The sequence below is a fragment of the Cyprinodon variegatus genome, unplaced genomic scaffold (assembly GCF_000732505.1).
Source record: "Cyprinodon variegatus isolate N-32 unplaced genomic scaffold, C_variegatus-1.0 Scaffold358, whole genome shotgun sequence".
Classification (NCBI taxonomy): Eukaryota; Metazoa; Chordata; class Actinopteri; order Cyprinodontiformes; family Cyprinodontidae; genus Cyprinodon; species Cyprinodon variegatus.
In genome coordinates this window covers 194,977-208,352 of record NW_015150811.1, presented here as the reverse complement: position 1 = coordinate 208,352, position 13,376 = coordinate 194,977, and the positions used below count along the sequence as shown (strand labels likewise).

The 13,376-nt window shown below is 39.1% G+C and overlaps 1 protein-coding gene across 1 annotated transcript; it reads right to left on the bottom strand.

Moving 5' to 3' along the window:
* Positions 1-1,873: 1,873 nt before the first annotated feature.
* fzd4 (frizzled class receptor 4) lies at positions 1,874-12,434 on the bottom strand. Its single transcript, XM_015386177.1, has 6 exons — positions 11,393-12,434; positions 8,336-8,473; positions 6,551-6,937; positions 6,295-6,440; positions 4,580-4,827; positions 1,874-4,500 (listed from the first exon to the last, which is right to left on the bottom strand). The coding sequence occupies exons 1-6, from the start codon at positions 11,651-11,653 to the stop codon at positions 4,082-4,084; spliced, it is 1,599 nt and encodes a 532-aa protein (XP_015241663.1). The 5' UTR covers positions 11,654-12,434; the 3' UTR covers positions 1,874-4,081.
* Positions 12,435-13,376: the final 942 nt, after the last annotated feature.

The window sequence follows — 13,376 nt, the reverse complement described above, 5'->3', positions numbered from 1 at the left end:
GTCCTTCCTTTGTCCTATATAGCACTTTGGATTTCCTTGTGCATAAATTTAAACTAGAATAATTACAAACATGAAATTCTCCTAAATGGTTGGATGCATGTATGTTTGCACATTTTGTCTCTGTTTTCAATGACTGTCAGGCTGCTTTGTGTTGCACAAGCTCTCATTCACAGCATAAGAAATGGATAAAGTTTTTTTTCATTATTTAAATACCAATGAAATGTTGGGTAAAGATTGAAAATTTAAGTGGTATGACCTGAAAGTTTACAGTAAGGGAGGATTTGGAAATCCAACATGGCTACCAAGACATTATTTCCTGAAAATGGAAATCTGTATGGATTCATTTTTTAACAGGACTTGACATCTGATAAGACTGCAAAGACTGCCAGTACCTGATATCATTCAGGGTGATCTACTCCATGCCATGCTACAATAATATATAATAGTACAAAAAGAGCAGGTCCCGAGTACAAATATTGCACAAAAATAATAATAGTCTGTAAAGTGTCTTGAGATGATGTGTTTTGAATTGGCGCTGTATAAAGAAGCTGAATTGAAAAACAATTTGAGCTATCATTTCTGTGTTAAAACTAGTTATTTCTTCAATACAGTATTTTTTACAAACAGAAAATAGGTGTATTTAAGGATTTGTGTCTTGGTAGCCTTGTTAAACTGCTTTATGAGGTGTCAAACCTAATTTTTCTTCTAAGACAAGAGGTGGCAGCATTGTCTAACCCAGATTGTGAAATAAGTCCAACAAATGTGTCAAAACATAAATCCCGTCTCTAATTCATGTACTTGCTGTGTATACATGCCTTAGGGTGGCTTTTAGGAGGCTCAGAGGTCTCAACTCAAATCTTGACCTTTCCTTTGCCAAGACACACAAAATAACATCCATAATAAGAACATTTCGCATCTCAAAATTATCCGTCTTAATTATTTAATATAGAATTTGCTGTTTGCTTTAGAGCATTTATGATTAAACATCAAAACTCACATGTAAAGCATAGACAAGTTAGAAACCAAAAACTTTTTATTCATTTTCTTCTGATACAAAAGTTTTTTTTTTAAATTAATTATTTTTTTTTTGTCACATTTTCTTACAATGATAAATTAGCATTTTATAATACATCAATGACATTTCCAAGAACATGAGTGTTCAACACAACAGGGAGCAGTTTCAAACCTTAAAGGCAATTATCTGGACTGGCTGAGCTCTGTGGTGATTCACTAGTTGGTTTCTAAAAGGATTTACAAATCTGCACCACCCAGGGGTTAAAGTTTAGTGGGGGGCTGGGTTTAAGGCACATTCAATGACTGTTTAGAAATGCCACTTTAAGCTCAGAGCAGTCATAAGAATAAATGGGGCTGCTTCCAAAAAACAGTTTAAGAGGAAAACTACATTAGCTCAGAGGGGAGGTGGTCTCAGGTTAATTTAATTCACTTTAAGTGAATCTAATGTTTGTTTGACTTTGGAAATTTAATAAGTGTCCTGAGGTATGCTGGTCCGACGATGCTGGTCTGTTTAAACCGTATCAGATTCACCACAACGATTGTTCCTGAATGTATCTTTGGAGCAAAAAATACCTATTTTTTCTTCTACCAGAGGCTATTAAGGCACCATCTGGACATCAACATCTTTTTATAACCTCTACTTACGGTATAATAGGAATAAATGGATGCAAAATTACTAAACGTACTGCCAGGCAGGTAAGAAGAGACAGTATGCTGATGAAGGTTCTCAGTCATCCAGGTCATAGTCATTCCGTAAAAATTCAAAAAATATCCACTGGACTTGGTTTTCAAGATTTGAAGACGTTTCGCCACCTCTCCAGGAAGCTTTCTCAATTCAAATGTTTCAACATTCAACCAAGTCCAGTGGATATTTTTTTAATTTTTACGGAGTAAGAAGAGACAGTTTCAGCAGCATCTAAAGGACACAATCCTTTAAAATCGTGAATTTTGGAATCCAATGGGGGATTGAACACTTTTTCACAATTTGCAAACGTATAAAAAATAAAAACTTTTTCACAGAGGACTTCTGATTGTCTGAGAAAGTGAGTTGTGACATATAAATGTCAATAAGACATATTGGAAGGCAACATAACATTAGGAGGGGGGGTATTTACTCACACAGTGTGCTACCTCTGTGATGTTAGTAATAAAATTAAATTAAACAAGTTGATAAAAAGTAAGCTTTTTGTTGAAGAAGAGGGTTATTGAATCGGTTGCACCATAATTGATGTATCTGTAAGGAACAGCAGTGTCAATCTAGCCTTACAATGAATGGCCTCTAAAAAAAAATAAGTTCAATATTAAAACTTTAGTAAAACTACTCTTTCATGCACAAAAGATTATTCTCTGACTGTTTCTTGATGATGCCCGATGTGTATTTTGGCAGCCAAATGTCCCATAACGTTTTTGTTTGATAACCTGCCTGAGATCCAATGTTTAGAAAAGGGCAGGGTTAATTATTAAATTTCCTGAAATGCATGGTGACCCAAGAGCATAAGGAGTGTAGGGTTTGCAGGAAGACTAAACATCTAATTAGAAGCTAGCTTAGCTTCTCACAGACTTCCTAAAACAAACACAGGCTTATTTCTCTGCAATTTAAGCATAAAAAGAAAGAAAAGAAGAGAAGAAAAGAAAAAAAAGCCAAAGTAGATCAATCAGAATTGATATTTTACTGCATTTGTGGGAATCTTTAGATCATTTTAAAATAAATGCTAAAACTTTCTAAAAAGCAACACGGATAAGAGTTGAGTTCAGAATATTTTCTAAGCGAGGTTCTATTAAAAACATTGAAGCAACTATTATCTACCCTGCATGGATAGGCTTCTTGTTATTTAAAAAAACCAAATCTGCTTGCTTAGACCATGTAATTTTAATGGCTAGCCTGTTGAACCAAACCATGCAGAGCCTCAAAATGGGAGTTTATTGAAATCCTCTCTGATAAATCTTAGACTACTGACCGATTTGTAATTGGAGTGGAAGAATATTTAGCAAACATTGCCGAAAATATGGAGAACAGAACATTTAAAAACACTGGAGTTAAGTCAAGATGCTTTAAAGTTTCCTTACTTGAACCAACTCGATGGGTTTTAGATTAATCTTGTTTTCAGTCTGTTTGGATTAAGTTTTCCAGATTAGCCGTTAGCTTCAGCCTCCTGGACCAGCTAAATAAAACGTAGATCTAAGAGGCTGTTTATAGGCGTAGATTACAACCAGCTTTAACCTTTTGGTTTAAAAAAACAATCTGAACTACTCCTTTAAAATGCTAAATAGACATAACTTTGAATTCTGTGTTTCTTTTTAGACCTTCTACTTTGGAGCTCACATTTTACAATCATTTTTAGTGCACTATTGAAGCATAGAGCCTCTTTCTGATCAGTTCAAGGTAAAAAAAAAAAATAAAATAAACTTGTACTCATATACACTAAAACATACAATCTGACAGATGCAGAATGTTCATCTGTCAATGAGTGGTAGATTGAATGAAGTATGTTGAGATATCACAACATTTAGCGTGGTATTCTTGTTTGATTGAACTGCAGATACATTTTTCAGCTGTTGTCAAATATCTCAGGGAAACCAAATATTTCTATATCTGCTCCAGTGTCATAATATAAAACTCTGAAAGCCCTTTAAAAGTCACAATGGCACACAGCTTTACTATATTCAGCAGGGTGAGTCTCTTCTGCTGAGCAGTTAAGAAAAAGAGAAACAGAGAGGTAGAACCAGAGCTTTTATGTGCTTCTTTTCTTCCATTCCGTATCTCTTTTTCAGTTCAATATTTTTTCCCAACTCTCTATGCAACAGTGATCTAATGAGAGGTAGGGAGGCTACTCTTGCAACAAAATGTATGACTCAGTCTTCTTATTTTCTCCTTCATAGCTCCTATTTGAGGCAGGGAGTTCATGCGATGGCATATCCAGTGGCTTCTTTGAAAAGGTCTGGCTATGATCCTCTGTCCCCTTCCTAACCCGCCCGCTGACTCTCTTCGTCCTTCATTTAGCAGGGCAAGTGTCTGTATGAGGAGAAACAATGCAGAACGTATTTCCTGTCCGTGTTCTCCATTTGCTCACACCACTGTCTCGTTGCCCTTCCCCGGTTTGATCCAGCTCTCACCCGGCGCCCTCTTGCCGACTCGGCTCGCCCGGCTGTCCCTCAGCAGCCGGGCAGAGCAGCGCTGCCAGGTGTGGAGGGTTTTCGCGGACCATATCCACATCCCTGACGTGATGCCCACCAGCAGCGACATGAAGATCCGAAGCATCTCCGATGCTACGTATGAGTCCCTGGGGTTGGTCTTGAACTCCTCCCAGTTAGAGAGCTGGTAGAGGTAACAGCCGATGACTGTGGAAGCAGGAACGGTATAAAGAACGGAGAACACGCCGATCTTCACCATTAGACGCTCCAGTTTGTCGGTTTTAGCTCCATCCTTCTGCAGATTAGATCGGATCTTGAAAAGAGCCACCAGGCCTGCGCAGATGAACAACGTCCCTGAGAGAGAAGAAAAGAAAAGCCTCATGTAAAGTTGATAAAAGACCCAAATTAATTTTCTTTCCAGCACTGTACCTACCTATAAGAAGGTATGTCGCTAATGGTGCAACCACAAAGCCTGTGAGGGCCTCTTGTTGCTGGTTACCAACGTAACACAGCCCAGTGAGGTCATCAGCGTCCACCAGCCTCATTATTAAGATAACAATGGTTTTAACAGCTGGGATGGCCCAGGCCGCGATGTGGAAGTAGGAGCTGTGCATTTCAATCGCCTCATGGCCCCATTTCAGCCCAGCAGCCAAAAACCAGGTGAGGGTTAGGATCACCCACCTGGAAGATAGGGGGAGGGGGTCAGACATCAACTGAAAGCAACCTATTCTTTTTTTTTTTTTTTTTACAAAACTGCTCAGTGATCCTGTTTGGTTTACGTTCCACCTTTTAGAGTTTTTTCCACTTAAATCCATGTTTACTGTTAATAATCATTTTCAATTTCTGCTGCTGTTCTTTGCACATGGAGCAAAAGGAAACGTTATTCTTGTATTTGGTGACCTTAATGAACTATCATTAAGATGCAGAGAGATGTCCCATAATGACTGGAACTGTTCAATTTTCAGCTTGTAAGACTCCATCTGGTGACTGTTGGATGAAAGTTTTATACGTTTCTTTTTTATTTCTAGACCAGCCAACAAACTTTCTCCAAGAACGACAGGACTGAGCTGTGAACAGCAGTCTTTATTGTGGCTGATATTACTGGGGTGTTTTGGTGTATGCAGGTCTGGCCACTGCTCTCTAGCTATTTATGTCACAAAGAGCCAAGTTTGTAACATTTTGGGCTATTATTAAATTAGGTTTATCTAACTTGGAACTGAGTACAGCAAATATCAGGGAGGCGTCATGTACTTGTACTTGTTTTTATCTTTATTGCTTCCAATCTCCGGTTTGATGCAAAACATGCTCCATTTGAAAAAAAACGATTGCAGCCTTTTTGAAATAAATCTACATTGTCAAAGGAAAGCACACAGTGATGGCTATTTACAGTTAATAATGCTGATGGGCTAAAGTTTAAAACAATCTACTGAAAACAGTTGGAAATGGGAACTCCACATGCAGTCTTCTTTTTTTTTTACACATTAAATACCCGTTTTATAGAATCTAGTCTCCCCCACACATAATGTGACATCACTACTGCCTGTAATATAAATATAAAAGGCATATGGTAAAAAAGGGTTGAAGGAAATACTTTGCTTTATAACATGTAACAACTAAACCACAGCTCTTTCTGTTCATTCATACGTTTTAGGAGCAAATCAAAACTTCCCCCTTTATGTAACATTTTCATAACCAATCAACTGGCCTTGTGCAGTTTTTGGAGGTAATATGGTCACAAGAGAAGCTGATCGCTTGTTATATAACAGTGCAGTGATCATAGCTCAGGAGTTGAAAATCTCTAGCCCATTGCTTTTCCAAATGGCAAATACAAAACAGGAAAACAAGGGCTGAGTGCAAAGGAAGAAAAATAGCTGTGACAGCAGTGTGGGTTTCCACTGCAGCTTTAGGGCAGCACGCACTTAAAAAGTGGTGGTTTTACCAAGGCTACCCTTACTCTATGCGTGTAGAATTGATTCCAACTAGTGCAGAGGTTATGGGACAGGATAGATGGACTCTTTTTATTTTTTTAGGGAAACGGGATGAAAGTCTTGAGTTCCAATTGTTTTACCACTTGGGTTATTCACAAGGTCTGATGACAATTGTCAATATCTGGGAGAAAAAGAGAGAGAAGGGAGTGTTTGGACTAACCATAGCGAAGAAGCCATGCCAAAGAAATAAAGGAGAAGGAAGACTATGGCACAGCCGGTGCTTTTTAATCCTTCCTGGACCAGAATCGGAACGGCAGTGGCATCCAAGTCACAGGAAACTCGCTCTCTTCCAAGAGTCAACCGTACCTAAAGAGGCAGGGGAAAACAGATGTACCAAAAAAATGTAGTCCAATTAAATAAGAGAAATAAAAAATATAAATAAAAAAAAAACATGGCTTTTTTATTCCATTCCTCACCAGGTAAGCAACACTGTACAGATTGCAGCACATTGAAAGAAAGATGATCGGCCTTTCGGGGTATGAGAAACGCTGCGAGTCCAGGAGGAAGGTCAGGACAGTCAGAGTGGTTGACAGGAAGCACAGCACGGCCCACACGGCCATCCAGGCGTCCGTGAAGACCTTTCCCCCCCGTCGGTACAGCCCACTGTCATATCCGCATTGGAGGGCGCACGTTTCAGTCTGTTTGAGCCAAGTGTACTGTTCAGGTGCAGAGCCCAGTGCCTGACACTCCTCCTGTTGGGGAGGGTGGCGGACAGGTTGGTAGGGGGGGTCTTCATCACCTGGACCCTCCATGCACATGTGGTTGTGGTCATTTAGAGGTGGGAAGAGGCTGCAGTTGAGCTCCTGATGACATATTAAAGGAAATGTTACACTTTATCCAAACCATTTGTCTTAAAGTTTGCTAAACAACAAACAAAACCTTCTTCTTTTTTTTTTTTTTTTAAAGAAGACTTTTGAATAGAATATATGAAAATAAAAAGTGTGAGGCACTCACTGCTGCATATTACAACCCAGTGATTTCCTTAAACAAATACATTTTTTGAGTTACTCCAGTCATGCTTTTCTTGGCTAATGATGCTTGCAGCTTCCTTTGAGATCTGATCAGATTCTGGTTTCGGCAGAATTGGAAACATGAAGAAAGTGCTCTTTGTTTCTTTGCTAAAGACACTTTTAAATGCAAGTTAAAAAATGACCAATTTGGGATGTGAAAACATTTCTTACATCTCAACATAGAGAGGAAAAAAACAGATAAGCACAATCTCTGAAACTGAATGATGCAAATTGTCGCCCCCTAGCTCCTTCTTCTTCACTTGTCGCAGGGTCGACAGTAAGAACTCTATCATTATTAGGAAAGGAAGAAACTTCAGACAAATGTGTTGAATCGGGAAAGACTTCACTCTTCAAGACATTATGCGACAGAAATGCTTAATGATGAAAAAGAACCTACTGAAAACAAACTACTGTTAGTGCAAGTTAAACGCCTGAAGCTTTCCCTTAGACAAACCAAAACATATGAAGGTGTGTACATTTGCAAGCATTGCACAGAATACAAGTGAAGAAATTATTTATTTTTCTTCGATTCCACGAGAAGTGCCGTGCCTATACCTGCTGTTATGCATTGGGTTGTGAGAATACGTATGGGTCCTATGCTCCAGATAGCAACATCAGGAGCTCTCTATGCCAAATGAACTATCAAAAGGAAGCATCCAGCTTCCTTTTCCTACCTCCCTCCTTACTTCCATTCAGACTCATGCACCTATCATGATGACCATTGACACACTTCCAAACTGGTGTATGAGTCCTGATGAATTTAGGTATTATTATGGATCCTGGATGTGAAAGAGAATCCATTCTAGGCTTTCTATAAAATACTCTATTAAAACCGAGGAGCTGTTTTACACTTTAACTGAAATCCTGGAAAAACACTTGTTTTAAACAATGTATAAACTCATCGAATGAGTTGAATAAATGTAACTTTACTGTCCCAAGGCCCTATTCAACTTAAAAACCCAGTTGTCAGCTGTATAAATGTTTCAACCACATAAAGAATGTTTGCTCCCAATCTCTAGACAAGGATACAAGCTAGGAAAAAATTATTGAAATAAAAACATGTTAACTAGTTTTCACTGTTCAGCGTTAGGCAGGTCAGAGGAAACCAATATCTTTTTAAACACATCCTGCAAGCCCCGTCCCCCCAAATTAAAAAAACATGCACGCTTCCCTCATGACAATGCCACTCACCTCAGGCCATATGAAGCCAAACTCATGGAGAACAGGAAGGCATTTTCTCTTGACGGACAAACACATGCTCTTACACGGCCCAATGGGGATGGGGACTTTATCCGTGCACATTGGCACATAAACGGAGCAAAGGAAGAACTAGAGGCAAAGAAAGACAAGTGGTTATTTGTTTAACATCTTAGTATTTGTATGGGTTGCAAGTTTCTAAAAGATTACATACAACTGTAATATTGTGCAAATTACAGCAAAATCAAATACCCAAGGCTTCAGAATAAGAGTTACATAAAAATGGTCTTCAAGAGAGATTACAAAAAGAGACATTATGCAGAAGAGGTGTAACTTTTATATAAAGATACAGTAAAAACACAGCTTTTTTACTTTATTTGTTTAATTAACATATGAGGTAGCAGTTAAAATATGTTGCTAGGTCCAGTCTGTTCATATTGCCTAGATAAGAAGTAGTGGATGGAAACATCCCGCTCTCCCACATGGCTCCTGCATCAAGTCGCATTCCGCTCTTTCTGACTTACTTCTTTCATACACTTTTACTTTTTAGAACCACTGAATCAGTAATAAGTATAGAATCTCTCTATTTAAGGAACTTAAATGCCAACATATGCATGCTTTTTTTAGCAGCATCTTAAAAAAAAAAAGTGAAACTAAAAATAGAACGTACATACATGCATCTGAAGACACTAAGCAGCCCGTTATGACTGTGATTGCAGTAATGCAAAAGAAAAGCAACATAGGGGTTACAGAAGTCAGAAATTTTAGGTGATTTCATGCATGCAGAGGAAAAGCTTCTGCAAATCGGAGTGTAAAATTGGACAATGCTCATGAAATGAAAATTCATAAAAGAGCAACGAGTAAGTTTCTCTCCACTGACCTAAAAAAAAACACTGCAAATGCCTCTCGGGCTTTGGCAATTTGACTAAGTTAAGTCAAAGTTTGTTGCTGCTTTTTTTAGCTCAAAAATGTCCCAAAACATTAAGTCCAGATAATGGTTACATACTTAGAGCCCAAAGTCTTGGCTAGCAATAGGAAAACGCTCTCCCTTGTAAAAATGTCCAAATATGACCTGAATGCAAAACAGGTGCAAGTATTGGGAAACAAATCCTCTATTTTTTGCTGTAAAATTGAATTATGCTAGACTTTTTATTGAGTTTGTCTTCTGATAAAGAGACTACTTGCTGTAAAACAGACAGCTGACAAACACATTATGTCAAAATCACGGCTTGGGATTCAAATACCGAATCCATTACCATTTTCTGAGCAACATCTGGGTTAGTCTCCTCTATCAGCAGAATTTGAATCCCTCTAATGACATTTTTCCTAAAATTGATGATATGGTTCCAGTTCTAAGACTGAAAAGACATCACTGGTCACCTTCCCTGTGAAAAGGTCTGTGGGTCTGCTCACTCAACAAAAAGCTTACAAAATTTGATGGGGGGCTATAAAATTACAGGCTTTACAATTGCTGATCCTTCCCACAGTGGGCTATGCATACTCAACTGGTGACAGTAATGTAACACATTCTGGGTGTTTTCCACTGACCGCTTGTAACCTGATCAGTGCCACTTTAATGCTAAAAGCTGCTCAGGTTACCAGTCAGGAAGCCTCCCATTAGAGCAAATGTTAGGTGATACGGTTTCTGCTTCCCCTTCCTCTGTCTTTAGGTGGTACTATCTGTGTTCATCTGTGGCTGTGTGTGAGTGTGAAAGACAGGGAGCATCTAAACTTACAACTGGAGGCAGACAAGTTGATTTTAGTCTGCTGTGTCCTCTAGCCTGCAGTGGATGCAAATGTGTTCTGCAGAAAATAACCATTTTACTATTATGGATTCAGTTATATTTAAGCTGAAATGTTTTTTTTTTATAACAGAAGATATGCAGGGGAAAAAATGTCCTCCTCTATTCAAAACATTAATTTTAATACAATTCCAGGGAAAAGTGCTTTTAGTTTTCTCTAAACACATGCTCCTCCAAAAAAAATGCTGATGTGTATTACCAGATAGATGTCTGGGAAATAGATTAGCTTTTGGAGGTTTGTGTAGAAATATAAAGGCAACAGAGTAGACAGCGCCAACCTCATTTTTAATCGAATGATTGTTTTAAGCTGCAACTCTGAGTTACTAGATAACTAGTGTTGAATTAAAACTATATTCCTGCTGGTTATTTTTGCAGATTGGTCTGTGTCATTTTTTTTATTTTTTATTTTTATCTTCAGACCCTAATGTTCTGATGTTTGTTTTTAGTTATAGTTTTTTAAGGTAGTAAGTTTGATTTTAGTGGAGTCTTGTAAAGAAAAGCTATTCAAAGTAATGTTTAACTAAAGTATGTTGATGTTATTACATTGAAACTGAAGTAAGTTTTTAGTTTAATGCATTTTCCTATTTTTCCATCAGCCATAGACAAGCCAAGCCTGCAGTTCACATCATTACAAAAAAAATATAAAGGAAAAAAAAAAATGAAAAACACCACTTTCTAGCAATCTACCAATCTGAGAGATGCATTTTGAGATCAGTCCCATCTTTTCTGCACGGTGCATGAGTCAAACAAACAGCATTTGTCTTAGGACACTAAAGGCAGCATTGTTAACCAGAGGAGCGTACAGTATATAACTAAAGATCCAGCTGCAGCTGTGTGGGGCATGAACTCAGAATGTCAACAGACACAGGGGGCATTTTCTGTGACATTAACATGACAGATTGGCTAGACAAAAAAAAAAAGAAGAGGACTAAGGGGAAGCGACTCTTCCATTTACTGTAACAGCTTGGAAATCAATCTTTAACATGCTGATTATTCCTGGCACCATCAGTCTGAGCCGCTCACAGAACAGGCAGTTATTGCAAGTGGTCTGGCTCCCTGTCATGTGCTCTGGGACCACACTCTGTCTCCCTTTGCGCGCACACACAAATATAGCCCACTTTCAGCAGGAGCCAGGCTTTTTTTAAGAAGCGGGGCGGCTGCTCCAAAGTGTGAGCATGGTTCCCATTCCGCGCCCCGCTTCTGCCACTCAGACCAACCAGAGCATCGCGCCTGGTGCCGCCGTCCGTACCTTGAGCTGGCTGGAGCAGCCGTACTGGATGAGCGGCGTGAACGTGGTCAGCTGCAGCTCGGCGTCCGTCTGCAGAACGTTCCCCACCAGGTTGGGCATCTTGGTGACGTTGTAGCCCAGACCCTGGCACATGCTGATCCGGATCGGGTCGCAGGTCATCTCCTCTTCGTCGTCGCCGAACGCGTCGATGGCCAAGAAGAGCGGACAGACCAAGAGGAGCGAGAGCGCAACCATCATCATCATCAGGAGCGCACCAGGCATTTTCCCCAAGAAAAAAAAAAAGTCCCACCACCAGACCCACTGTTATTAATACTAATATCTCCTTAGACTCCAATTAGTTTGGTCGCCTTGGAAACCGAGGCACGTGGGTTTATGGTCAGTCCAGCAGGAGTGCAGCGCGTGTCGTCCCGTGCGTCTTTGAAATTATACCATCCCACTTTAAGCCATCCAGCACAGTTAATTATCCAGGAAACTTCGCTGGTGGTAAAGCATTGAAAAAACTATGTGTTGTAGTTTCCCGCAGCTTGAAAACGCACTCATGTCTGATAAATTCCCGGTTTGTTGCAGCTGTAACATCTACTCACAGAGGACTGCACGGCAGGTCCTGTTTTGCGCCTACTACCTTCAAGCTTCCAGTGAAAAACTTTATCGCGTCTGTGAAAGTGGACTAGAATTCTGGCCAATCACAGCGCGGAAGCTGGGCTCTCCTGACCAATCCACGGCCAAGAGGGCGGAGCCTGCATCTAGTCCCCCTCCCTAATTCACAATCTGTCACTTCTTTTCTATTTTGTTCATTTTCAATGCTTATTTATTTTTTTTGGCTGCCACATTTGCTAAGCCAATTTGGATAAAGTGAAACACATCAGAGTAAATATGAAAAGACTGATATATTTCAATTGATATTTCTGAAAATTGTAATAATTTTGGCTCCTCTTAGGAAATTTATTTTGGCTTACTGGCCAGTCAAGAAACTTAGTGGTTTCTGAATTGGGTGTTTTGAAATCAGAAAAGGTACCAAGTTCTGCTTGACAATGAAAATGGAAATTATAAGGGGCTTTAAGCCTTCCAGGCAGATTACTGCGCTGAATTTAAACTGATAAAGCACAGGTTATCAATGTCTAAGCAACAGGTACACATATAGTTTTTTTTTGTTTTTCTTTTGTTTGTTTGTTTTTTTTTTCCTGAGGTTATGTGTTTATAATAGTATAGTTTGTTTTTGTTTAGAAAAACCTTAACACATAGAATGTGACAGTTCATGTCTCGGAAATATATGTGGTGGCTCTCAAAGCTCTGCCTTAAACTGTAACCCATGCCTTGTAAATCACTTGAAAACTTTGCTTTGATGAAAATGGCTTTTCACCCTTTCTTAAGTCTGCTGTCATCCCTGTTTCACTTTCTTCTTAGAATGATTAGGAAAGATAGCCTCTGTATCATAAACATTTAAGGTTCTATATCGTGTTTTTTTAAGTCCTCCAAAGTCAGCTATAGGCATGTATTTTGTCTTTTGCACTACCTAAAAAAATGGGCTATAGCTTCCAAGAGAAGGGAGGTAATCAATGCTCTACGTAACTGTGATAGCAGCATGTTTTCCAGGACAGGGTGGAGAGCTGCTGCTCAGAGAGCAGAATTGAGTGAATGAAGCACAATACCGCATAGTGCATGATTTTGATTAGGAAAAGCATTATAGCATAGGTAAAATGTAGAAAAACAGACCCACCTTCAACAGAGACATTTGTGCTCATTGATTTCATACATGTAAACCATGTTAGCTTCTTTCTATAAAACTAATTGGTATCTGAATTAATAAAACATTTACATTTTTGAGTCCATTTGCAAACGCTGAAATTGCTCAGCTTTAACTAAGTTACTTCATCACTTCTTCATCCTTCCTCCTACTCAAACTACTGGGACACCGAAACCCTTAAGGCTGGTTTATACTCAGAAACCAGGTCGTCTGCGTGTGTGTTGCAGTTAACGCAAATAT